This window comes from Mycetomoellerius zeteki, unplaced genomic scaffold (assembly GCF_001594055.1).
Source record: "Mycetomoellerius zeteki isolate Tzet28-1 unplaced genomic scaffold, Tzet1.0 scaffold112, whole genome shotgun sequence".
In the NCBI taxonomy this organism is placed as follows: domain Eukaryota; kingdom Metazoa; phylum Arthropoda; class Insecta; order Hymenoptera; family Formicidae; genus Mycetomoellerius; species Mycetomoellerius zeteki.
The window spans coordinates 138,627-163,794 of NW_017256040.1; the positions used below are offsets into that span (position 1 = coordinate 138,627).

General features: G+C 31.9%; 2 protein-coding genes across 2 annotated transcripts in view; both read left to right on the plus strand.

Annotated features, from left to right (window-relative positions):
- The window catches only part of Task6 (TWIK-related acid-sensitive K[+] channel 6), a 102,460-nt gene that overhangs the window by 64,088 nt on the left and 13,204 nt on the right, over nucleotides 1-25,168 (plus strand).
- LOC108726750 (histone-lysine N-methyltransferase SETMAR-like) lies at nucleotides 9,989-10,324 on the plus strand. Its single transcript, XM_018454516.1, has one exon. It carries the CDS (start codon nucleotides 9,989-9,991, stop codon nucleotides 10,322-10,324), a length of 336 nt encoding a protein of 111 aa, XP_018310018.1.

Consider the following 25,168-nt stretch of genomic DNA (forward strand, 5'->3'; position numbering starts at 1 on the left):
CGGAAAATTAAAAAATAAAAAGTTTAAAAATAAAACATGTAATTATGTTGAAACACTGTGAAATAAATTATAATTCTAATTTATGAAAAATTTTATATATATATATAAATTTCAATTTTTTAACATAAAAGTGGTTATAACTCGGAAACGACTTATTTTCGGATCTATATGTTTATATAGCTTTTTTCCTCCTTTTTGGCTCCTGAATCACCTCCTAAAGTATTGGCCTCGATTTTTTGGACACCCTGTATATATTATATTATATTTATGACCCAATTTTCTGACCTATTTTATTAAAACTTACTATGAAAATCAAAGCAAAGCTTTGTAAAGCTTTCCTTAGTAAAGCTTAGGACTAATTCTCAAAGTATTAAAACTTGCAACTTTCGTCCCTTTATAAAAGTAATAAGATAAATACATACATAGAAAATGTTTGCTCAAATGAAATTGTTGCACTCCCGAAGAAACTACGAGTTCGAAACTCAACTAAAATTTCAATTGTTTGAGCAGAAGTTTAAAAAATTATTTTTGAATGCTGTTGATTTCATGTAGAAAAAATGCTCTGTTAAATTGATAAAAGGTCATTAATACAAAAATTTAAAAAGAAAAATTGTTGGCTTTAATAAGTGATGCAATACAAATAAATAGTATACAAATTTAATATTTTCATGCTTTTATTTTTGAAAAAGATATCTTTGTGTAATTAAAACGAAATACTATTTGATTCTGCAGTTATTTGCTTGCGTGTGTGTCGCATGCACCAAAAATGCGCATACAGTATGGATTCGGGTGCAATGGGCAGTGCCGATCTCACATGGCGGTGTCCCATAGCTAGTAAAACTACATTTCCCGAATCCGGTGACGTACGCGGGGATACGGCTTGACGTCATTGCGTGAAAATGGGCCACGGCCTCCTGAGCCACCCTCTTCCGACTGCCCCGCAAACGCCTTGTTATCCTTCGTCCTGGTACGCGCCGCAGGATCCTAAAACGCCGCACCATAGGACGTCGAGTACCGGATATACGGTTTTGTACATATATGTATACATACATACGTGTGTGTGTGCGTATATGTTCATTTCTCCAACGAATGTACTTAAGCGGTACGTGACGGGATTGAATTAAATCAACATCCGAAGTTATTTGATTCAAACTTTGAAGTCGACCTTTTTGATGCGGGTTAATTTATATGTATCGTTAAAATGAGGACGTTCGAATGTATCGTGTTCTGACGAAAACAGCGATTTTATCACTTTTTCAATATTGTAATTAGTAATATTGTTATTTAACTTTTTATAATTAATTTGTATTTAAAGAATTATTATAGTTTTATTGAATCGCGAAATCAAAACACTAGGTAAAGTATTCTGACAATAATATAGATACCTTTTTCTTAGAAAAAACTATTTATTTTTAATTATACATGTTTATTGCATCAGTTATTAAGACATGTGATATATGATTTACTATTAATTACAATCAAAATATTGTATCAAAGTATTTTAATGCGTTTTTTAGGAACATTGCAAGATTTATGGTGGCAGTTACTAAAATATTGTATATTAATCTTTATATTTTATGAATTTATGTTATTTTCATTTATGAACGAAAGTATATTCCAATTTCATTATATGTACTAAAATAATAATTCTTTTGTTACATTTTATTTTTTATCTTTATCATTTATTACGTACATTTAATTTTATCGACATCGGAATCGCGATACACTAAATGAATTATTTTTAAATGTAAACATGCCTTTATAATCATTCTAAATCCACACAATATGAATGTGCATAATACACTTAAAAAAAATTCTTAAATCTAAGTAATATTTTCTTGAATAGTACTAAATAAACATTTTCTTATTACAAATAAATATTTATTAAACATAAACATACATTATTTGATTTTAATAAATATTACTTTCTTTTTTGAATAAATATTTATTTGCAATAAAAAAATGTTTACCTAATACTATTTAAAAAAAATATTACTTAAATTTAGGAATTTTTTTGGTGTTTTTTTTTAGTGAATCTTTCTTTCTATGGTTGTGTTCAGCAGAGAAAGCTTTGCAACTGTTGTAAAATTTTTTAATAGATATATTGATTTATACAATTAGATCCAGTGAGACGCTAAGGACAACGCCATATTAAAGAATTTTATAACGTTTGCAAAATTGCTTTCTCCGCTATTCTTATTTTGTAATCTGATATGTCCGCCTCTGAATATTCAAAAAAATACTGTCGTCTATATTACTGGTTTTGCAACAGCAACAGCAGTAGTAGTAGTAATAGTAGTAATAATAGTAATAGTATAGTAGTAGTAGTAGTAGTAATTTACAGGTTTAATAACATTGATGAGATTTCAAAATTGCGTATAGCGCATATATATTGACAACATGCACGGAGCTTCGTACAGAATAATCCAAACTCAAATCCTTTATCGAAATGGAACTTGATTACTAATTTCGGAGAGTAGTTGCAGCCTACGTGGTCACGAGGCAATATCCTAAATATATCCGTCCTTCCATATAGGGCTATATGAAGGAACATTTAAGATTCCGATTGACTCAATAGAGATAATTCCAAAACTTCATTAACCAGAGTGGATTCTGCTCTGTAGATATTCAGTTGTCGATTTAGACTGCGTTTAGAAATTTCACTCTAGTGCACTCATGTATCATTTTACTTTTGTTGTTCATCGAATGTTAAACAAGAAGTGATATACGTTATATGCACTCGGGTGTTTCTGATAACAGTCCTAGTGTGAAAATCAATAATGGAAGAAATATGAAAACTTTTTTTATGATTTCGTCAATATAAAGATAATTATTTTATTGTTTTCATCTAAAAAAATTACGATTTGTTCTTGATGACTTAAGTATATCTTATATTTATATAATGATGGAAACAAGATACATTCCTAATATTGTAACGTATCATTCCACAAATTAAACAAATATAGAGGGAGTGTGTGTGTGTGTGTGTGTGTGTGTACTGAAGTTATATATTTTAATTCCGTGCATTCAAGTTAAGATAAATTCGTAAAACTATAGCAAGAAAAACAAATGAAAGTGGAAATTGTTGCATTACATTGTTTGCTATTTTATTATTTGTTGTTTGAGACACAGACACATCTTCTAAATAAGCGTTTTAATTTTTGAACTTGTAAAACATAGAATTTATCATAGATTAACATTATCACAAAATAAATATTATGATAGCGATAATTTGCTATTAAAATGAGGGTAGGAAATTATTTCTTGTTATATGACGGGAAAAGTTAAAGTTTGCGGAGTATATATTGGTTTTAGTGTTAACTATGAAGTAAGATTCAATCAACGAGTAAAGAAACAAAAAGTCTGTTCAATATAATGAGAACAACATTATAGACTAGCATCACAAACATGGGGGAATGAGTTTTGCGGATCAAAATGCGAAGACTGAATAAACATATATCAAAAAACATTTTATTTTTAAGCTGGAATCTTGGCAAACCTATGAAATGCGTTGAAATGTGAAACTTGCAAACTTAAAGGGAGGAAGATATTTTGATTTGCTGTTCAAATAAATAAGTATATAAGATAGATTATAGTAATTTATAATAATAAAAATTAAATTTTGCCGAAATAAATTGTTTATTTATAACAAGTCGGTTTATTAGGGGACACCGGGTCTCGTTGGTACAAGAGATAAGTTGGCATTGAGTTTCCTTTATGTATTAATTTGTGGCAAAAGAAACAATGGAAAAGTTACTGCAAAATATCTCTTTCATAACATAGGTACTTCTCCCTAAGTTTCACTTAAATTAAACAAGTATTACAATAAAAAAGAAAAAAATCTAATACAAGAACAGGCAAGTAAATTTTTGAATATTTCATAATTTCATATTAATATCCTTCGGCTTGAGAAAACAAATCTAAGTGATGTATTATTAGTTAAAAGGAAAGCGTTTGTTAGTACAATACGTTATTTTGAGTAATAATAGTAATTTATTACAATAAAATGATCAAAATCAGACGTGTGTAGGAATGGGGTACTTTGGCTCATATCATAAGAAAGGGTTAGATTGACTTGTTGTATCGCACATGTGAACATTCATTTACAATTTAACTCTGATAAAACATTTTATATTTAATATTTCTATATTAAAATAAGGTAGAACTAAAATAATTTATATTTATTTTTCTATAACAACATTTTGCTGTTTGATGATTACAAAATAACTTTGAAAAGTACAATTTTTACTAAGAAGTACATATCTACTCTCTAATTTTTATTTCTATTACTTTTCTATTATGTTTTTGTTAATTTAATATAGAATTTATCACAAAGGCAATTTATACTGTGATATGTATCAATTTACACATCCTGGGGCAAGTTAATTATAATGCAACATATTCGTATCTCATTTATTGCAAAGAAAGTAAACAGTGTATAGAACTATTATTCAAAAAACAATGAAAGAACAAGGGCAGTAGGAGTCAAGCGCGGGAGATGTTGCGCAAATAACACGGCTATCGTAGCGTGAAACTTCTTTATTTTACTAAAGCGCTTACATGTTTCGGCTCATTTTTGAGCCTTCTTCAGAGATAACTAATACATTCACATACATAGAATATAACAATTATTAACTCGTCATGGTGATCTTCCTCACCTCGAGAGTATAAATACCAGAATTAAATCCAGATAAGAATGCAGTGAAAAAGAAAAAGGGGGGAAAGAAATTTTGAAATTCTCGAAATAAAGAAAATGTAAAACTAATGTATCAAAAAATTTTGAAATTATAATTAATTATTCCGATGGTTAGGAAGCTCACCTTGATCACAAGATACCGCATCGCAAACATTACTCTTAATACTTCAAAAACCGGTTTCTGATAAGTTAGCCAGTCAGTGTCAGACACAGTTATTAGAACTATTATTAGTATGAAAATGTAGAGAAAAGTTCTCTCTATCACACTGATGTATTTTAATCACAACAGTTAATTGTTTAAAAAATCTAATGCCAAAATTGTGGAAACTGTGCCAATGAGACCTGGTCTCCCCTATATTTATTAGATAACGTTTTCAAATTTACAATATTCATTTTTTGAACAATTTATATATATTTAGTTAGTTACAAAATCATTTCTAAATCGATTGAACTGATAAAGTATTTTTAATCCATTAAGCGCCAAAAATTAAAATTTGTATTATTGATAAATATTATGTCTATTTTATTGTTGAGAAATTGTATGAGTACTTTTTATAAAAAGAAATTATTTTTGACTTGTGAATCTAATTGTAAATAATCGAGAATGTACGGAAGTTACCCCATTTGACGTTAGTCAGGATTTTGAAATCTGAGGATGATTCGAGGATCTGATTAATGAGACTAATATTGTCATAAAGATCGGAGGCAGTCTCTTATATTGCGGTTTGCGTGAAGCCACGTAGTGTGTGTCTGTATTACTGTGCCGCTCATCCACTCGAATTACCCTCGTGCTACGAGAAATATGAGCATTCAGACACGCGCGCGTTTTTTCATAGAGAACGATCCGAAACGTCACAGTCGTCACGACGCACCCTCAAAATCTTCGTGCTTTGACTTGATATGCGTGAGATTGATAAATTTCGAACTCGGCTTGTGTGCGAGGGAAAAGGAAAACGTGAGGAAGAAAGGAAGAGAAAAAGCCATCGGAACTTTCTTCTTGTTGGCTGTATAATTTATTCCATTTTCTGTTTTATCTGCGACAAGCTCTTAAAATTCTTCTCCCTTAATGAATTCTTTCCATTCATGGATTAAGTACTAACTAATGCCGCAACGTGTCGATCGAGTTTAAAAAGCAATCATACGAATTGCGAAAGTTATGTATATATATTGAGGTTCCGAAAGAAACCGGTGAGACTCATTTCATAGAATTCAAACCTCTACCAGCAATTAACGTAAGGATCGTGAGCGACGAATGGCGGCGGATCTTCGATAAGAATTCTCCATCATAAGATCCGATTTACTGAATAGAATATTGCTACAGCCTTGCATTAACCCGTTCTCCAAACATTAGTTTAGATTGGAAGCAATTTAGTGTGGACAATAATTAGATCAAATTCCGGTTAAATAAAAGTATACATGCGTTTTAGAATTGGGATTTAGAATAAAACTATAATAATATTATAGAATTGCATCTTTTTTACTTAGCGCTAATTCACATAACGATTATTAAACGTTGACTTTCATATATCTTGTTTTTTATTTTAATTTCTTTTGTTTATTGAGAAGGATTCTAACAGTGGGTCGAACATGTATTATATTATATTGAATAAATTTTAGTTGCACGTGTTCATCCGGTGTCTGGCTCTTATTGGCAATTCTTCAGTCTTTTTTTTACTTAATTTGTATAAAACTATAGCTTACAAAGAAAATATATGCAATGGATTTAGCTAGGAAGGGATGCTGATAAAGCTATGGATAAAGCTAGATATTTTGATAACTAGGATTAGATATACTTTTCATAGCCTTGTTTAGGTTTACAAAATAATTTTTTGTATTGTCAAAAAAATTTCAATTAACCTTGTTATGATAAAAAAAATTTACTATAGCTTGATTTTATTTAAAAGTTAATACATTGACTTTGCGAAATTTTAAATTTTTTTAATGCATTGACTTAATAAGAGTGCGTAATCTATTATAATAAATTTAATATATATATATATAATTGAACAACCTATGTTCCTATAATAAACAATCTATGATTTATCTTATCTTTACATCTACAGATATTTTTTTCTTTTGGAAATTTCTTCTGCAAAAATTTAACATCTTATTCTTTAGGAATATTCTCTTAGGTCTATTCTCCGTATATAAAAACAAAGTAACATCTCAAATTTAGCATAAAATTATCGTAATTATTGTATAACGTCGCACTTTGATTCTGTCTGGAAATCTCCAATGTAATTTCCTAATTATGCCATCCTAATTGATCCATGAAGCAAATGCCTAATTAATTTATAATATCGTCATGCGACGCATATAGAAAACTTCGCCTTTTTATTCCGTGAACCATACGATAGTACTCAACTCCAATTAAAAACGCGATTCGATACCGATCGAGTGCAGGCCGTTGCAACGTTCTTCGTCGAGGCCATTGTTTGCATAGCGAGAGTCCTTGAAGCAGCCGAGAAAGCCGAGACAATCGTTCCTCGAAGGCGGCGGTCCTATTACGTGTAATTGGTTCATTAGCTTCCATAGTGAAGCTATATTCGGTCGTCGTTGTCTGGGGCGGCAAGAAGGGCGCCAAGGCGCTTGTTCTTCTTCCATCACATCATTCCTTCACCCCTATGATCAATATACATATAGTATATATGTATATATAAAATATATATACATACAGACATACACATATATATGATATCTAAATGCTAGAAGAATATCGGTTATTTTAATATCGCGATATCAATATTTTTTTAGAACACAAACAATAAAAAATTTATACAATTTTGATGACATCTATATATATATATAAATATATGCATGCATGTGTGATATCCAAATGTTAGATAATTTAGAGAAAAAAATGACAGATGTTTTTATTGTAATATCGGGGTATTAATTTTGGAACACAATTACTTAAAAATGTATGTAAAAGATGCGTTTTTTAAACGAAAATTTAATTTTACAAATGTATTATACACGATATTAATGTATTCTTTATTTAAATTTGAATCACACACATCTTATTTTATAAAACGAGGATAAGTATAATATACAATTTTAATTAAGCTTTATATACATATGCGAGAAACTCTCCACTTCAGATGAGATTTTTCCATTTCTCGAAAAAGTCAGAATTCAGGACTATATATTTCAACACATATATTTCTGTACTAATTTTTAATGTTAAGTATCTCCGTAATTAGGTCACTTGTGTCAAGTGTTCGCTGAGTAAAAATCGATCGTGCACATTTGTAGGAGAGAATCAACGTTTGAATTACTCTGTATGACGATATCGACATTTTATACATTTAGTTTTATTCGAAGTTGTTTCGCGAGGAAGGAAAAGATCGGCGAAAAAGTTTTTTAATATCGTTCTTTAGAAGTGTGCGAATCAAGCATTTGTGAGAACGAATCGAATTGGAATTTTTTTTATTCGAAAACGAATCGAGTTCGAATCAACTTTTCCCGGATTTACATTAAAAGTTATATAACTTAAAAGTAATAAAATATTTTCAATAACGATATAAATTTTTTAAATAAACGAGAAAATAGTCATTTTCAATTTACGAGAGTTATGCATAATAATGAAGCAAATAAAATAGGCGATTGATTCAAAATCGAACCAGTGATGATTCGAAATTTCGAACTTATTCGATTCGAATTCAAGCTATTCGCGCATATATACTGTCCTTGAAAATTTGTTTTTAATATTTTTAGCTAAGCATCACTTTTTGTCTCGACAGAAGTAGAAAATAAAAATCAGCATTTAGCGCTAAACGTGTAATGAAAATTTAAAAATATTGTTTAATAATCTTAATATATATACAAAATTATTAAAATTAAATGTTTTTAATACGAAATAAAATTTGACAATACGATTTTATAGGTATATTTAAAAAATATTCAACATAGATTCATGTCACATTTACTTATTTACTTTATTTTCATTTTCGTTACATTTATCGAAAATAACCTTTGATCGCATGATGTTATCTCAAGGCAATAAGACTTGTGGACGGCTCTTATTTCGATTTATCCGTATCTTCGTACAAGTCCCCCTCGTATTCATCAATCTTGAGACAAGGACAGTATTTTCCAGATTCAAGAGTAATTCCGAAGGATTTGGCTAATAGGTACAGATTTGCAATGTACACTACGATGATGAGATTAACTATGGCCACTCGTTTGAATCTCTGTCTAACGTTTTCACAATTATGCTCGCGGTAATAGAACGGAAATAATTCAGATCAGTTCCATTTTAAATTAATGCCGCACTGCCACTGTTGGATCGGTCGATGGATCATTTTCAATTATCTCGCGTCATATCTTCCGCCTACCACCGATTATTCTCGTGGCCAAAAAATTTTTACTTCTGTCATTCGCAAAAAGTTATAGTTATGTTCGCTTCATTTTTCTCTCTTCTCTCTCTTTCTCTCTCTCTCTCTCTCTCTCTCTCTCTCATCATAAAACATTATACTTAAATAGTTATTAAGGTATTAATAGATTATGAAGACCGTAAATTAAATTGTTTTAAATTGCATCTCGTAATGAGTGCGTAATGAGCACAGTAAATCGTCAAATAGAAATGGTATAAGACAAATTTTTTTTCTGTATACGTTATGACAAAGATTGAGTTATATGAAACAAGGTTCTGTATCATTCTTGTATAATTCTAAAACATAAAAAAAATATAATTAAACAAGAGCGCGAGCGTGGCATGGCAGACAGCGCACTGGTCTATCATGCCAGAGATCCCAGGTTCGATCTCAGTAGGAACCAAAATATTTACGCTCGTGTCTTCTCTCGGAAAAGGCCGGTAAGTATCCTTGTCCACAAGAACGCCTCTCGAAAAATCCGCTGTTTTGGAACCAGCATTAAAAAACTGTATAGGTCTCATATGCTCGTGGCAATTGAATAATTAGCATGCGCACCACAAGCATATGAAAGAGGTGTAACACAGACCAGAGACCTAACGTAAAAAGAAGAAGAAGATAATTAAAAAAAAGAAATTCTATATTCGATCAAAATAGATTTTAGTGCTTAAATATTTCTGTATAAATTTTTTGCAATAAATTATTTGCAAATTTATGATCCCTGTTAACGTTTTAAATTATTGGGTGGATCCATATATTCGTTCGGTTTTAGTAGTGCAAATTTTTTCCGAATATCTCCGGTTCTGGTTGCCTAATCGGGCAATCCAAATATGTTTTGGAAAGGTGACAGTCCGCTCTTTTCATCTGTCAAATTTGGTTTCATTGGCATTAGTTTTGTTTGTGCTACAGGCCTGTGAACATGTCGGAGAATAAGGTACATTTTCGGCACATTTTGCTTTATTATTTCAAGAAAGGCAAGCGAGCTGCGGAGGCCCACCGAAAGATATGCGGCGTATACGAGGACGATGCCTTAACAGAACGTGCCGCTCAGAAATGGTTTGCCAAATTTCGTTCCGGAGATACGAGTCTTGAAGATGGACCCCGCAGCGGTCGGCCCACCGAGGTTGATTCGAATGATATCAAGGCACTGGTTGAACAAGACTGGACGCTAAAGGTGCGAGAGATTGCGGAGACACTTAAAATAGGTTATGGAACCGTACAAAGGCATTTGCAACAGCTTACTCGTTTCCAATAAAATAATTTGATTAAGGCAATAAATATTTTTTTAAGTAATGGTTATCTACTGGAATTTGTCTTTTGTTCTATACAAAAAAGATTAAAATTCCATATTAATTTTGACAGTGGAACGATTGACAAAAAAATCAGGGAGAAATTTTTCACATTACCTTACGTGAATTCGGTATCTGAAAAGTTTACTCCAATTGCCAGTAAATTTCATTGTAAATTGGCTTTTTCTATACCAAATTCACTGAAGAATTTTATTAGAAAAGGCAAAGATCAGTTGGATCCTTTATGTAACCAAAACGTTATCTATAAGATCTCTTGTGATGATTGCGATGTTAGTTATGTAGGTCAACCGTCCAGAACTGGTCAATCGCAAAGGTCATATTCCACCATGACAACGCCAGACCCCACACCGCAATAATCACTCAGCAAAAATTAGTGCAACTTGGCTGGAATGTTTTGCCTCACCCACCGTATTCACCAGACCTTGCGCCATCCAACTACCACTTGTTTCGGTCCCTGCAAAACTCCCTCAACGGGAAATCGTTCGCTGATCAGACAGCTGTGAAAACGTACCTCGACCGGTTTTTTGCCTCTAAGCCCCAGACCTTCTATGAGAGCGGAATAATGAAATTGTTGGAAAGATGGCAAGAGGTCATCAACAAAAACGGAGAATATATCATTGATTAAAATTCATCCTTTGTATGAAAAAAACTTGTTTCATTTTAGCCTTCAAAAATCGAACGAATATATGGATCCATCCAATATTAATATGCTTATTAGCATCAAAAATTATTAAATTACTTGTCAATTTAATAAATGACATTACTATTTCGGTTCTGCCCATAATTGCATTTCAAGACCGAAAAATTCGATGCGTAGTTTGCAGACTCAGATATGTATATAAATTCACACAGAAATATTTAAACGTTAAAATCCACTTTGACCGAATATAGGATATCCTGTTTAATTAGATTTATTCTTATCAGTTCATCAATCATAATAAAAAGATATGATGAAACAATACTTTCATTATATTCGATATTCTTATATAATTTATTGTTATCTAATTTTTATTATTATACAGTATCTCAATGTAATAAAGTTTTGAAATCTAACTTAAAGTATATTTACACGAGATTATGTTGACAGTGATATTTTGTTATGCAATTATATAAGCATATACGTGTGTAAGTATTTAAGTATATACATATGTATGCAAGTTGTAAAAAAAAACAATTCAGCAATAATATACCTCTGTGAAGTTGGCACCTCATTTTTCAAAAAATGAAATTTTGATCACAGTTTCGAATGCACCCGGAAGAGTTCTGGAGTTCCTGTTCAAAATTAAGAATAGTTTCGGCGAATTAACATAAAAAAAATTTAAAATTTGGGAGGCTAAATTCACAAAACGCAGAACAAAAATCGCGATAACTTTTAAACCATTAATCCTAGCGCTTTAAATGATAATAACTTTTGATAGAACACTTGGGGTGCTATCCAGAACTGTCAACAGTACTGCCATAATGTTAAAAAATGTTTTGACCCACAAATGTGAGAATCAGACATTCAAAAAATCGCGATACCTCTTAAACCGTTAGTCCCAGCGCTCCGAGCGCGGATAACTTTCGTTAGAACTCGTGGGGTCCTACTCAGAACTGTCGACAGAATTGCCAGAACTATTAAAAAATTTTTATCCCACCGGTGTTAGAAATTTTTGATTCGACAAACGAAAATCGCGATCAACGCTCGGAGCGTTAGGACTAACGATTTAAGAGACATCGCGATTTTTCGTTTGTCGAATCGAAAATTTCTAACACACGAGGGGTGAACATTTTTTAAAAGTTCTGGCAATTCTGTCGACAGTTCTGGGTAGCACCCCACGAGTTCTAACGAAAGTTATCAACGCTAGGAGCGCTAGGACCAATGATTTAAGAGAAATCGCGATTTTTCGTTTGCCAAATCGAAAATTTCTAACACTCGGGGTGTGAAAGTTTTATAAAAGTTCTGGCAATTCTGTCGACAATTCTCGATAGAACCCCATGAGTTCTAATGAAAGTTATTATCGCTCGGAGCGCTAGGACTAACGGTTTAAAAGATAGCGCGATTTTTCTTTTGTTGAATCGAGAATTTCTAACATTCGAGGGTTGAAAATTTGTTAAGAGTACTGGCAATTCTATCGACAGTTCTGGCTAGTACCTCACCAGTTCTAACGAAAGTTATTAACGCTCGGAGCGCTAGGACCAACGGTTTAAGGGATATCGTGATTTTTTGTTCATCACATCGAAAAATTACTGACACCCGAGGGGTGACAATTTTGTAAAAGTTCTGGCAATTCTGTCGACATTTCTGTGTAGAACCCCATGAGTTCTAATGAAAGTTATCGACTCTCGGAGCGTTAGGACCAACGGTTTAATAAGAGATATCGCCATTTTTCGTTTGTCACATGGAAATTTTCTGACACCCGAATGATTCACATTTTTTAAAATTTCTGGCAATTCTGTCGTTAGGACCAATTCCGGGTAGGACCCAACTGGTTCTAACGAAAGTTATTAGTGCTTTTAGCGTTAAGACCAATGGTTTAAGGGATATCGCGATTTTTCGTTTTCACATCGAAAAATTTCTATCACCCGGAGAGATTTCGTAATTTTTTGAATGTATTCTTTTACATCTGAGGGTCATAAAATTTTTTAATATTACGGCAGTTTTGTTGACAGTTCTGGATAGCACCCTAAGACTTCTATCAAAAGTTATTATCATTTAAAGCGCTAAGGTTAATGGTTTAGAAGGTATCGCGATTTTTCTTTCTGCGTTTTGTGAAGTTAGCACCCCAAATTTTTAATTTTTTTTTTTTATATTAATTCGCAGGAGCTATTTTTAATTTTGGACCGGAACTCCAGAACTCTTCGGGGTGCATTCGGAATTGTGACTAAAATTTCATTTTTTGAAGAATAAGGTGGCATCTTCACAGAGGTCATTTATTGTAGATTGTACACATTATACTGAATAAAAAAACCTTAGTGAATGTGGATCGAAGGCCCAATTATTTCTGAGATATAAACATTTTTGTATGTAAGCATCATGAATGACTTGCTATATTTACCGAAGGTGTTTCACATATCCTCGTTTCCATACATGCTTGGTATCTTCTTCTTATGGTCTTACAGAGTTCTTCTTGCAGAACGCAGTATATAAACACTGAATATACATCGCTTGCGACACGTAGAAGCCACTAAGTCATTCATAATGCTAACATACAAAAACGTTAATTTATGTCTTAGAAACGGTTGAGCTTTCGTCCTATGTTGAATAAGGTTCTTTTACTCGGTATAATGTGTACTATCTATTATATAAATGCTGAATGTTTTTTTAACACTATGTATGTAAGTGTATAATTATATAAACTTGAAGATTAATTTTTTAGATATTTTATATTTTTAGCATAAAATAATTTAGTCTTTTAAATTACTAGAGGTCTTTTATAATAGATATTTTAGTTTCAACTTTTGCTGAAAAATGCATTTTTGTTTAAGGATATTGCTATATTGTTTTCTATATATTGTACCAAGCAATGTTTATTTTAGTTATGAATAATGTTGTGTTTAATAAATATAGTTATTAAGTGGATGATAATAGGCGAGATATTAATTATCGACGATAGTATATTTTAAGATAATGAAAAACGAAATGCACATACGTTGTTAATATTAGTCACGCCATATATAAATACGAATTATTAAACACGACTTTTCTAGACACGCAACTTGTTGCTTGTTGGAGCAAGAATGTGTCCTAAATTTTTTTACTTGTTAATTAATTAAAATCCATTAATTGAGTTAAACGTGTGTGGATATTTCGCCAGTTTTTTCACACCTTGTAACGAAAAGTAAGCGACGGAATGGTTTACTATGCGAAAGAATATACGAGTATGCCTTACACGAGCCGCCGGTTTACTGTTATTGGCTTTCGTCGCTGCAAGTTTTATTGCGGCTTCATGAAAAATACATTTGGCTCTGTTGCATCCAACGTACGTAAAATGTACTGACATCGGCAGACGGTTTCAATCGAGAGGATACTCAAGCTTCTTCATTTGGAAAGAAACGACACTTGGCCGTTTGTTTTTTTTTTCTTTATACGTGAGAGTCTTACATCTTTTGGAATTAAAACTACTATAAATATTAAGCGTCAATTCCTTGTATACAGAATGGAAAAATGGAAATTGCGGACACGTTAAATTAACAATTTGTAAAGTATTTTTAAATAGATTCTTTTTATTTATTTGCTCATTTTATTATTATTAACTTGTTATGTTTATATGTATTATTATAATCTTATTTAAATTACAAATATATTCTTATACGTATATCTTACTATTTCGGCAACACGTTTCAAAGTGGAACAAATTAAGTTAATTGTGCAAGTTATTATCTATCTTGATTTACAAATTTATTTTAATGCATGTAAAAAACTGTGTATCTTTTCAAAATCAGAGGAAAAGAGAGAGAGAGAGAGAGAGAGAGAGAGAGAGAGAGAGAGAGCTGCATAAACTACATACAATGGAATTGCAACTATAGTATCGTGACGGAGCAACAAGTCTTCTCATTAATAAGTAGCTATACCGACCCACCACAGACATACAGTTGAACGTACAGAAGTTGGTCATGTCGCTTGACTGTTAGAATAGCGGTCAACAGCAGGACAGAATGGTCAACAGCGAAGGATGGACGTGCCGAGAGAACTGTAGCTGAAAGCTGAAGTCAGAGTAGATATACATAGCAAAAATCACGAGAACTTGGTACTATGAACTGTGGATAATAGGCAAATGTACAATCGAGAAATTAATTTTATTGGTGCAAGTGAAGTGAGTTTGCAAAAAAATTTGGCTGCGAATGTAATTGAGTATTTTTTATATACAATAATTCGACAATAAAATAACTTAAAAAATTACATCATTGGTGTATAATTTTTTAGATCATTTTATTATATTTATTCAAGAATTTTTTTAATCTATAAATTTATCAAATAGTTTTGATGTTTTTTTGCAAAAAGCTTTATATATTTTACTTTATATAAAATGATTAGTAGGATCGCGCGTATTGAAAGTAATCCATTACAATAATTTTTTTTATGTTTAACAATAAATTTTACAAACAGTTTTTACTCCTATGGGGTCACCTTTATCTCCAATCGCTGCTGATATGGTTATGCAGGATTTGGAAAGAATAGCAATTGAAAAATTACCAGTTAAGCTGTTATTCTATTTTCTATATGTGGATGACATTATTTTAGCTGCTCCATCAGAGAGCATTAATGACATTTAAAAAATTTTTAACTCATATGGTAGATTACAATTCACTATGGAAGTTGGCATGGATGGAAAATTAAGTTTCTTAGATACTATGTTGATTGTGGAGGAGCAGATGTTAGTTTTTGATGTGTATCGTATAAGGCGACTTTCTCTAGCAGATTTCTGAATTTTAATTCACACCATCCGCTTTGTCACAAGAGAGATATAATATACGGGTTTGTTAACAAAATTATACGATTGTGTTATTCTCGTTTCCAATAAAATAATTTGATTAAGGCAATAAATATTTTTTTAAGTAATGGTTATCTACTGGAATTTGTCTTTTGTTCTATACAAAAAAGATTAAAATTCCATATTAATTTTGACAGTGGAACGATTGACAAAAAAATCAGGGAGAAATTTTTCACATTACCTTACGTGAATTCGGTATCTGAAAAGTTTACTCCAATTGCCAGTAAATTTCATTGTAAATTGGCTTTTTCTATACCAAATTCACTGAAGAATTTTATTAGAAAAGGCAAAGATCAGTTGGATCCTTTATGTAACCAAAACGTTATCTATAAGATCTCTTGTGATGATTGCGATGTTAGTTATGTAGGTCAGACAAAAAGACAACTAAAAACAAGATTATACGAATATTTCTCCGATATTAATAAGAAGTCAAAATTTCCAACGGTGATTACCAATCACCGCATTGACTAGAATCATAATTTTGATTGGAGTAATGTTGAAATTTTAGACAGAGAAGCTTCTTATAATACGAGACTAATATCGGAGATGGTTCACATTAAAAGATAAAAAATGACATAAACAAGCAAAATGATACAGATTCTCTGCCAGAATCATATCTAAATATTATTCAAGTTCTGTCCCCCTCTACATTGTCCTTTGTCCCCTTCCAATTATCTTTTCTTTATTTCCTTGTTTCCTTTTTGTCATAACGTCGCCTGACGTCGTCGAGGATACATGTATCTCTAATATATAGTATCATGGCTTACTTTTTATTATATATAACTTAGTTAATTTTGCGTTTTCCTCTCGGCGTCTTACATCATCACGACAAATCAAGGTATATATATGTATGTAATTGGTACTAAATTACTATAAAATATACATACTTGATAATTTAAAACTGTAACGCAATGTCAGGTTATTATTTGGAATTATTTGTAAGATTGTAGAATTTTGAAAAGTGAGATGAGATCGCCTTTACATCATTCAAGTGATGCCTTTACATATGGACCGCATATAATAGCGAATACGAAATAACCGACGTTTTTACTGGATATTACAATTTGACCGAATATTCCGATAATTTATGTAATATTGTTTGTGTTTACATTAAAAATGACCCGATTGGCTTCGAAACGTGTATATTTTTTGTATATTTATTAAATATTCTTTATATTGTAACTGGCTCGTAGCCCTACTTTTATTTATTGGGTAATTCATTACATTCCTCTTTTCCGTTTCCATGATCATTTTTTCTGATTATGGGTGTTTGAAACTCGTCAATTTCATTTGAACTGTTGTACAAGCCAATTTGTGAGTATCGGCATGAACGCATTAACCATCGAAGGAAAGATATTTCTCATTGAGTGTTTCTATAGTTGAGGCAAAACTGTACAGAAGCATGTCATAGATTTCGTAAAAAAATGGATCTAAAAAAATTTTAAGTGAAAATACGCTTACAAGGGAAACTTCGCGAAGTGTTAAATTCTAATTTTATAAAATTTTGTATAAATATATACATATATATGTATATATATATATTTATATAAATTATATAAATAGATGAATTTAGAAAATATTAGTTTGTTGATGCGGAAAAACGATTTTAAGAGATGAAATTATTTTTTGTATAAAAGTAGTTTTTAATTTTTTCCATTATACGTATTTCAAAAACTATTCAAGATATCAAAAAATGTTTTATAAAAAAGTTTTATAATAAAATTACCTCTATCCATCCACGTTAAAAGTTCTATAACAAAATTACCTCTACTCATCCATGTTAATTAAAAAATAATTCTTTAAAAAAACATTTAAAAAAGTTTTTTAAACCCTTTCCTTCGATGATTAATGTGTTCATACTTATAAACTGGGTTGTACAACTTACATGAAATTTTTTTATTGAAGTCTTAAATATCTGACTCCAATAAAAAAAAACGATTGTCGAAAAACGGAGGAGGAAAAATATAACAGTTTACTTTCAATACAATCCTTTTGGTCACCCTGTATGTTATGTTTAAAAATTATATTTGTTTTGAAAAAATATTTTATTAAAATATTGTTAAAATGTTATTTTCAAAATAACATAAAAATACACACATCCTATTATAAACTTCGAGAATGCTGAATTGGCACTTTGTGGCAGTTTTATTGTGTAAGCATTCAAATGATGGGTAATGCCAGAGACCGTGTCCAGGCTATTAGACTGACGAAATATCACAGCCGCGAAAATGTTTCTTTCTTTAGATAATTAATAGACTATTTCGCGGGAAACGAGGATTGGGAGGTGCCAGGCTTTAAATGCACTTTTTCAGCGACTGTTTTCAGATGCATTTCGAGTAATTAAATCGTTTCCTAGGCACGATCTAGCGAGCATTTTTTTCTTATTGAAAAACCTATGAAAAAATATTTTGAAAAGTATCTGCCTACTTAATTATTCATTGAAGTTATCGTTTCTGATAAATAATTTAAATCAGTAAAAAATTAATAGAATTTGGATATAATGTTAATTTTTGACAACGTTTATTGACATGAAAATATAAACTGCTCATATTTGAACACGTATTTGAAATTATATGAGAAGAATTTAATTTTAATTTAAAAAAAATGTTCTTTGTAAATTTAAAGAACATTTTTGCTCACTAAATACAAGCTGTCGTTTAAAGCCTTTGATCAAGATAGCGGTAACCAAGCGAGCTGGTTGATATGACCGTATTTGTATCAAATACGATAAAATAATAACCTTGATCGTTCTAGTGATCTCATTTGCGTTTTATTCTCTTTTATTAATGACAGGAATTTTCTAAAGGATTTTATCGTAAAAACGTTGATGTATTACGCTTAAAAAAAATACTATTTCATTAAATTAATACATTGCTTCTTTTTTAATAAAATGAGTATCGTGTTTCTTTTTGTTACATTAAGAGGAAGCGTTCAAAAGAATTGAAATAATGTACATAAAGTTCCGAAACTGATGCAAATCAAATGATTGAGAGCGTTTAAGCAACAATATCTTCTGCTTTCCTTAAATCTTCTTACCTGTAGCTTCTTGCGTTAATATATCAGAATATTACGGAAAGCAATTTCGACGCTGCGCGATAATTAATGTATGCTCGATTATACATTATCCTTTTGGTATTCCTAGCGCTTGTTTTGCAACGAGATAATTTGAAAACAGCGCTCCAGAGGTCCATTACTCGCGCCGCGTATTCGCGATGTACGTTTCTTCCGAAGATAACACCGATAGAGATGATCGCTTAGCGATAAATCAAAGACGGCTTTTCATTTTCTCACGGCTATCCATCACTGATGGATGAGAACGTCGATGGAAAATAGCCGCAGGAAGCAGAAAGGAAAAGAAAGAAAGAATGAACTCTTTTGAATGAGTTAAGGGAATCAAAAATTTGTCAGGCACACTCTGCAAATGATACTCCACGATAAATCCGTCTATCCTTCCCTCGGCATTTTTATTCTTTGCTGTCCTCCGATAACCATGTGCGTCCTTGGACAAATGTGGGACAACGTATGAGAGACAAACAGAGAGACGAGAAAAAGAAAAAGAGGGAAAGAGATAGGGGGAATGAAAGATGGATGAAAGTTCTTTTTCAGTATCAGCCCATTAATCATTCAGCTGGTCCAGTCGACCTGAAAAGAGCCGAAGTGCCTTCTCCCACTATCATAGCAAACGTATAGAAGTTACTAACCCTTTCTTCGAAATTATGCTTGCCTTTCGTAAGGACGACAAAATGTATCCATTCTACATATCGGATGACATGTAAAATTTCTAAGCACTTAAACGCTTTTTGTAGGCTGTTTCAGCGGTCAGGCTGTTTGCTGAGGTTATTTCGGCCGTCTCTAAGCTTTTTTTTGTAACTTAAACTACCTCAAGTTTAAAATAAATAATTATCTTTTAAAATAAAATAGTTGAAACAACATAATAAGATAATTGAAATTACAGTGTTGTGTAATAAATTGTTTCTATAAAAAGCAATTCACTTTATTAAAATTAAACAGCTCGCTTGCATTAAAATTTTAATATAACTAAAGTTATTTTGAGATGGATGATTTTGCGAAAAGAGAATAGTACAGAAAGATAAATCAAAGAACTATTGCAATGCACTTGTATTATCCACAGTAGTAGAAAGCGATTTTAATCCGACATCGTTTCTCTTAAAGAGAAATGCTGTCAAACGAAGATTGAATAGCGTGCCATATATATATATACGATCAGTATATGTATAGATATGTATACAATTAACAACTCTCTTACCAAGTCTAATATTTCATTCGAACGAGAAAAATATAGATTTTGCAAGTATGATTTTGCGTCAATCAAATATCACAAATTGTAAGTTGGGCACCTACGACATTTAATCATTGAATGTGTATGTATTTCCTCTTGGGACGATATAAACTGAATACTAAAGTTTATTGAAAGGTACTGGCGGACATATTGTAGCGGGGAATGTATTTATTTATGAGACTCGTCGACTTTATCGTGGGTTTGCACGGCACTTTAAAAGGTAGCGACGTAGGCAGAGGGGAGAAAAACGGAGAGAAAGGGCCGGACGGTTATACATGTCGGCGAAGGTGAGCCGGAACATATACACCATTCAGATAGACGGGAGAAAAGAAAGATCTCCGGACATCCTCTAATGTAATTGAATCGGGAAGAAACGCGCCAATAGTTGTACTTTGGTGCTTACGGAAGCGACAGCGCATGGTTGCTTGGATGACGAGGGCAAGAAGGATCAACGGCAAAGTGCGGGAGTTTCATCTTTTTTGACCTCGTTTCATTACGGAAGTTCCGCGCAAGTTTTGTGGCCATCGAGGAACATGATGGTGATAATGTTGGTAGGATAGTCCGCTCGCGGTGCACAACTTAAGGAAAATGACTTTTGCATTTACCCGCCACACCAAACGCACAACGAGCGCATATCTGCGAGATGGGGTCGGAGATATTATCGTCTCGGATGCTCGTATTTCGCGAGAAAGCGCACGTACAAACAGAGATATAATATTGCATATATTTCTTGTATATTAATATTGTATTGATATAATATATCATGAACGATTTTTCTTTAATTTTTATACAGAAAGAATGATATTGCTGAATTTATATTCTATTTGGAAATTTAACTAGAGATCTGAAAATAATTTTGTTGGACCATTAGAATAATTACATAGGACACTCAAACTGTCGCTAGAGTATAAAAACTTTGTAGCATTACTCATCATGTTTGAGATTCCTATAACGAAGTTATTTTGATAATCCAACAAAATTATTTTCAGACCTATATTTTATTAAATTTTTAGATACTTCAGAAAAATCCTTCTTTTGGTGTACGAAATAAAGAGAGATTTAAAATTGTATTGCAATTTGAAACTATTTTAAAAGATTTTAAAACAAACTCCATGTAATTAGATTTGAAAAACTTGGATTTGAGGAAGAAGACAGCGAGTAAAGACGATAACGAAATCACTTAAAATGAACATATAGATATACTCAATAAAAGAAACGTTATATGTATACGGAGTGTTAACAGAGCACAAGAGGAGTTAATGAGAAAAGGTACAGTTGAGTGGCGCTATATAGACTTTCCAGGTCACGGGAAAATATGAGTTTCAACACAAAACTATTGTAGTATTTTATAATTATATTTATATTCCTCTCTCTCGCCAATTACTTGATATGTGCTAATTATAACAAGCCGTGTAACAATTTCACATTTCTTAACTGAATAACACACACACTGTAATGAAAAATTTTTTAAATATATAATTAATGATTTAATAATAATTTAAAATTATTGCATTACGAGAGGTACATGAGGTTTTTTCTGATTTACTTTTATAAGAAAATGCAATAATTTTAATTTAATATAGTGTTAACGTTTCTAAATTTATACGGAATATAAGAGAGATCTAAAACATACTACGCGCTCGGTTACATTTGAAACTTTGTAGTATTCTATGCAATTATACTCATTTTATCGCACCAATATGACATGCTAACTATAACAAGACGTGTAACAGTTTTGGACTTTTTACCAGTGTGATGAATTTTAAAATAATTATTTAATAATTTAATGACACTTTGAAATAATTGACATTACGAGACATATGAAACTCTTTTCTGATTTGTCCTCACAGGAAAATGCAATAATTTTAATTCAGCTTTAATACTGTAATACATTTCGACGATAATGGAGACTTTGATTGATAATTCGATTAATTATGCATGTATTGCGTGGGTTCCACTAATCGATGTATCCCAATATTGAACACCAAGACACGGAGACTACTATTAGTAACATCTGTGAAAACTAAAAATTATCAGAAGAACCGGATGTTATGCTCGCGAAAATCACACGAATTAGAGCAAGTTCTATTTCCGCGTAATCGATTGCTACAACCCATCGCACGTGCAATTTTTATATTACACCGGGCAGTCCTGCTGGAATTTCTTAGAATTTCAAAGAATTGTGAGTGCAAGGATTACGCGCACTTTAATTCTATCATACATCGTGTATATATATATATATATATATATATACAGGGTAGTTAAGTATGTTGTCATACTCAACAGAGCGATTCTTTGATTTATTTCAAGTAAAAAAGTCCACACATATACATAAATATTTTTTACTAATTTTTTACTAGTTCAAGCTATATTTCTTTCAAATAAACAGATTATTACTACACGTTTAAATTTTTTTATTTCGGAAACTAAGCCGTTTAGGACACATGTTTATATGGACTTTTTTACTTGAAATAAACCAAAGAATCGCTCTGTTGAGTATGGCAACATACTTAACTAACACCCTGTATATATATGTTACATGTTATATTACATATCAGGTCGACTACTTTGGCTTTTGCAATTTGCGATATAAATCGAATGGTAGAGAGGATTCTCTCGTCCTCTTTCTCACCTCCGTGAAGCTGGCACCTCATCTTTAAAATTTTGAAAAAATAAGCAGAGTTCTGGTCGCCCCCCAAAGAGTTCTAGAGTTCTATAACAAATTTAAGAAGAGTTCCATTGATTAAAGGAGTGAAAACAACATTTAAAGTAACGGGGGGGCCAACTTCACAATTCTGCAACTTTGAAGGGCTATAACTTCTAAACAGTTCATTTTAGCTGATCTACGTGCAAAGAGTTCTAACGATTATCCTTCATAATCATATAGCTAAGACCGCAAACAGAAAAGTTCTAACGCCTTGAAGTGGACAAATTCAAAATCTGAAACTTCAAAGTCCCAGAACTTTTCAGATTTTGATTTTACAGCATCGGTCGTTAAGGATAATCGTTATAACTCTTCGGGGGGCTACCAGAACTCTCATGAAAGTATCAAATTTTCGAAAATAAAATTTTTTAATGAATTTTTTGGGGGGAAAAAGAATTTTTTTTGGAAATTCGTCATTCTGTTGTGAGTTCTGATGGTCCCCCGAAAAGTTCTAACGATTATCCTTCATAATCATATAACTAAGACCGCAAACAGAAAAGTTCTAACGCCTTGAAGTGGACAAATTCAAAATCTGAAACTTCAAAGTCCCAGAACTTTTCAGATATTGATTTCACAGCATCGGTCGTTAAGGATAATTGTTAGAACTCTTCGGGGGGGCTACCAGAACTAAAAAATTTTTTTTACATTCGACATTCTGACACGAGTTCTGGTAGCCCCCCGAAGAGTTCTATTTTTAATTTTTTTTGAAAAAAATTTTGGAAATCCGTTATTTTTTCGGGAGTTCTGATAGCCCCCCAAAAAGTTCTATCGATTATTCTCTGTAGATCAACGTGCTAAAATGAACTGTTTAGAAGTTATAGCCTTTCAAAGTTGTAGAATTGTGAAGTTGGCTCCCCCGTACTTTAAATGTTGTTTTCACTCCTTTAATCAATGGAACTCTTCTTAAATTTGTTATAGAACTCTAGAACTTTTTGGGGGGCGACCAGAACTCTGCTTATTTTTTCAAAATTTTAAAGATGAGGTGCCAGCTTCACGGAGGTCTCTTTCTCAGTTTATCACAAATTTTTTCGTTTTGTCATTATTGTGAACAGCACACAGGAATGATCTACATAAAGCAACGGTTAAGAATTATTGAAGATAGCGATATTTTTTTTAGTATTTTACCATTAATTATCATAAATTTCGATTAATTCTACTATATGAAGGCAAGAATATTTTACAAAGTGTTGACGGGCATATGTCGTATGTTTAGTGCTTGATGAAAGTTTGATTCGCGATCGGTTGCGAAAATACTTTATCACAAGGCAATTGTAACGTTGTATGATGCAGCACTCATGGAAGAGGTAATTGCACGCGAGCTTCGTAATCTCATATAAGGATGACGCAATCATGTGGTAAATTTGTTCGAATTTGTCAGATTTCTATAACGCTCGCGGCAACAAAGATTCTCACCGTACATTGAAAAAAAATTACTAAATTTTAATAAAAATATTCGTTTCAATATAGTACTAATGAAATATTTACTAAATGTAAACATATATTTATTTGCATTTAAGCATAACTTTTTTATTTTGAGTAAATATTCATTTACTGTAAGTAAATATTTCGTTAGTACTATTGAAACAAATATTTATTAAAATTCAACAAATTTTTTTCCAGTATAAGATTTGCATTATAACATGAAATGTAATCGACCCTTGTAATCCGATATATATATATATCGTGTCCTTCTGACATTCGTTATGGAAGGAGTATATACAATATACAGGGTGTTTCCAAATTAAATGGCAAAACTTCGGGAGCGTGTAGAGGAGTAAAAAACTAAGAAAAAAAGTCCTATAGACATATGCTCGTTTTTGCTCCGTTTCAGAGAAATCGAAAAAAAATGTTTACATTTCTTGCCATATCTAGCACCGACATATTTGATTACATTTTCCACTTTCTGTTATGAATTTGTCAGTCGCTCTTTGAAAGCCTTTAACAGTAGATGAATTTTGTCTTTTGCAATATGCCGCGTACGTATTCTAATAGTGAATATGCTGATATGGTTTTTGTATACGGTTTCTGCAACGGTAATGCTTTAAAGGCGGTGCGAGAATATGCACGACGATTTCCAAACAGAAGAGTGCCAAACCGAAGAGTGTTTATGTTGACATTTAATAGATTGCGAGAGACTGGAACATTTTCAATTCGACAAGAAAACAACCGATTTCAAGCAGCGTTACGAAGAGATTTGCAGGCAGGGAATCGTATTTTACAACATTTTGACAATCATCCTGAGACCAGCGTTCGGAATGCGTCGGCTGTATTGGGAGTGTCACCACAAACAATTTGGCGAACTGTAAAAGGA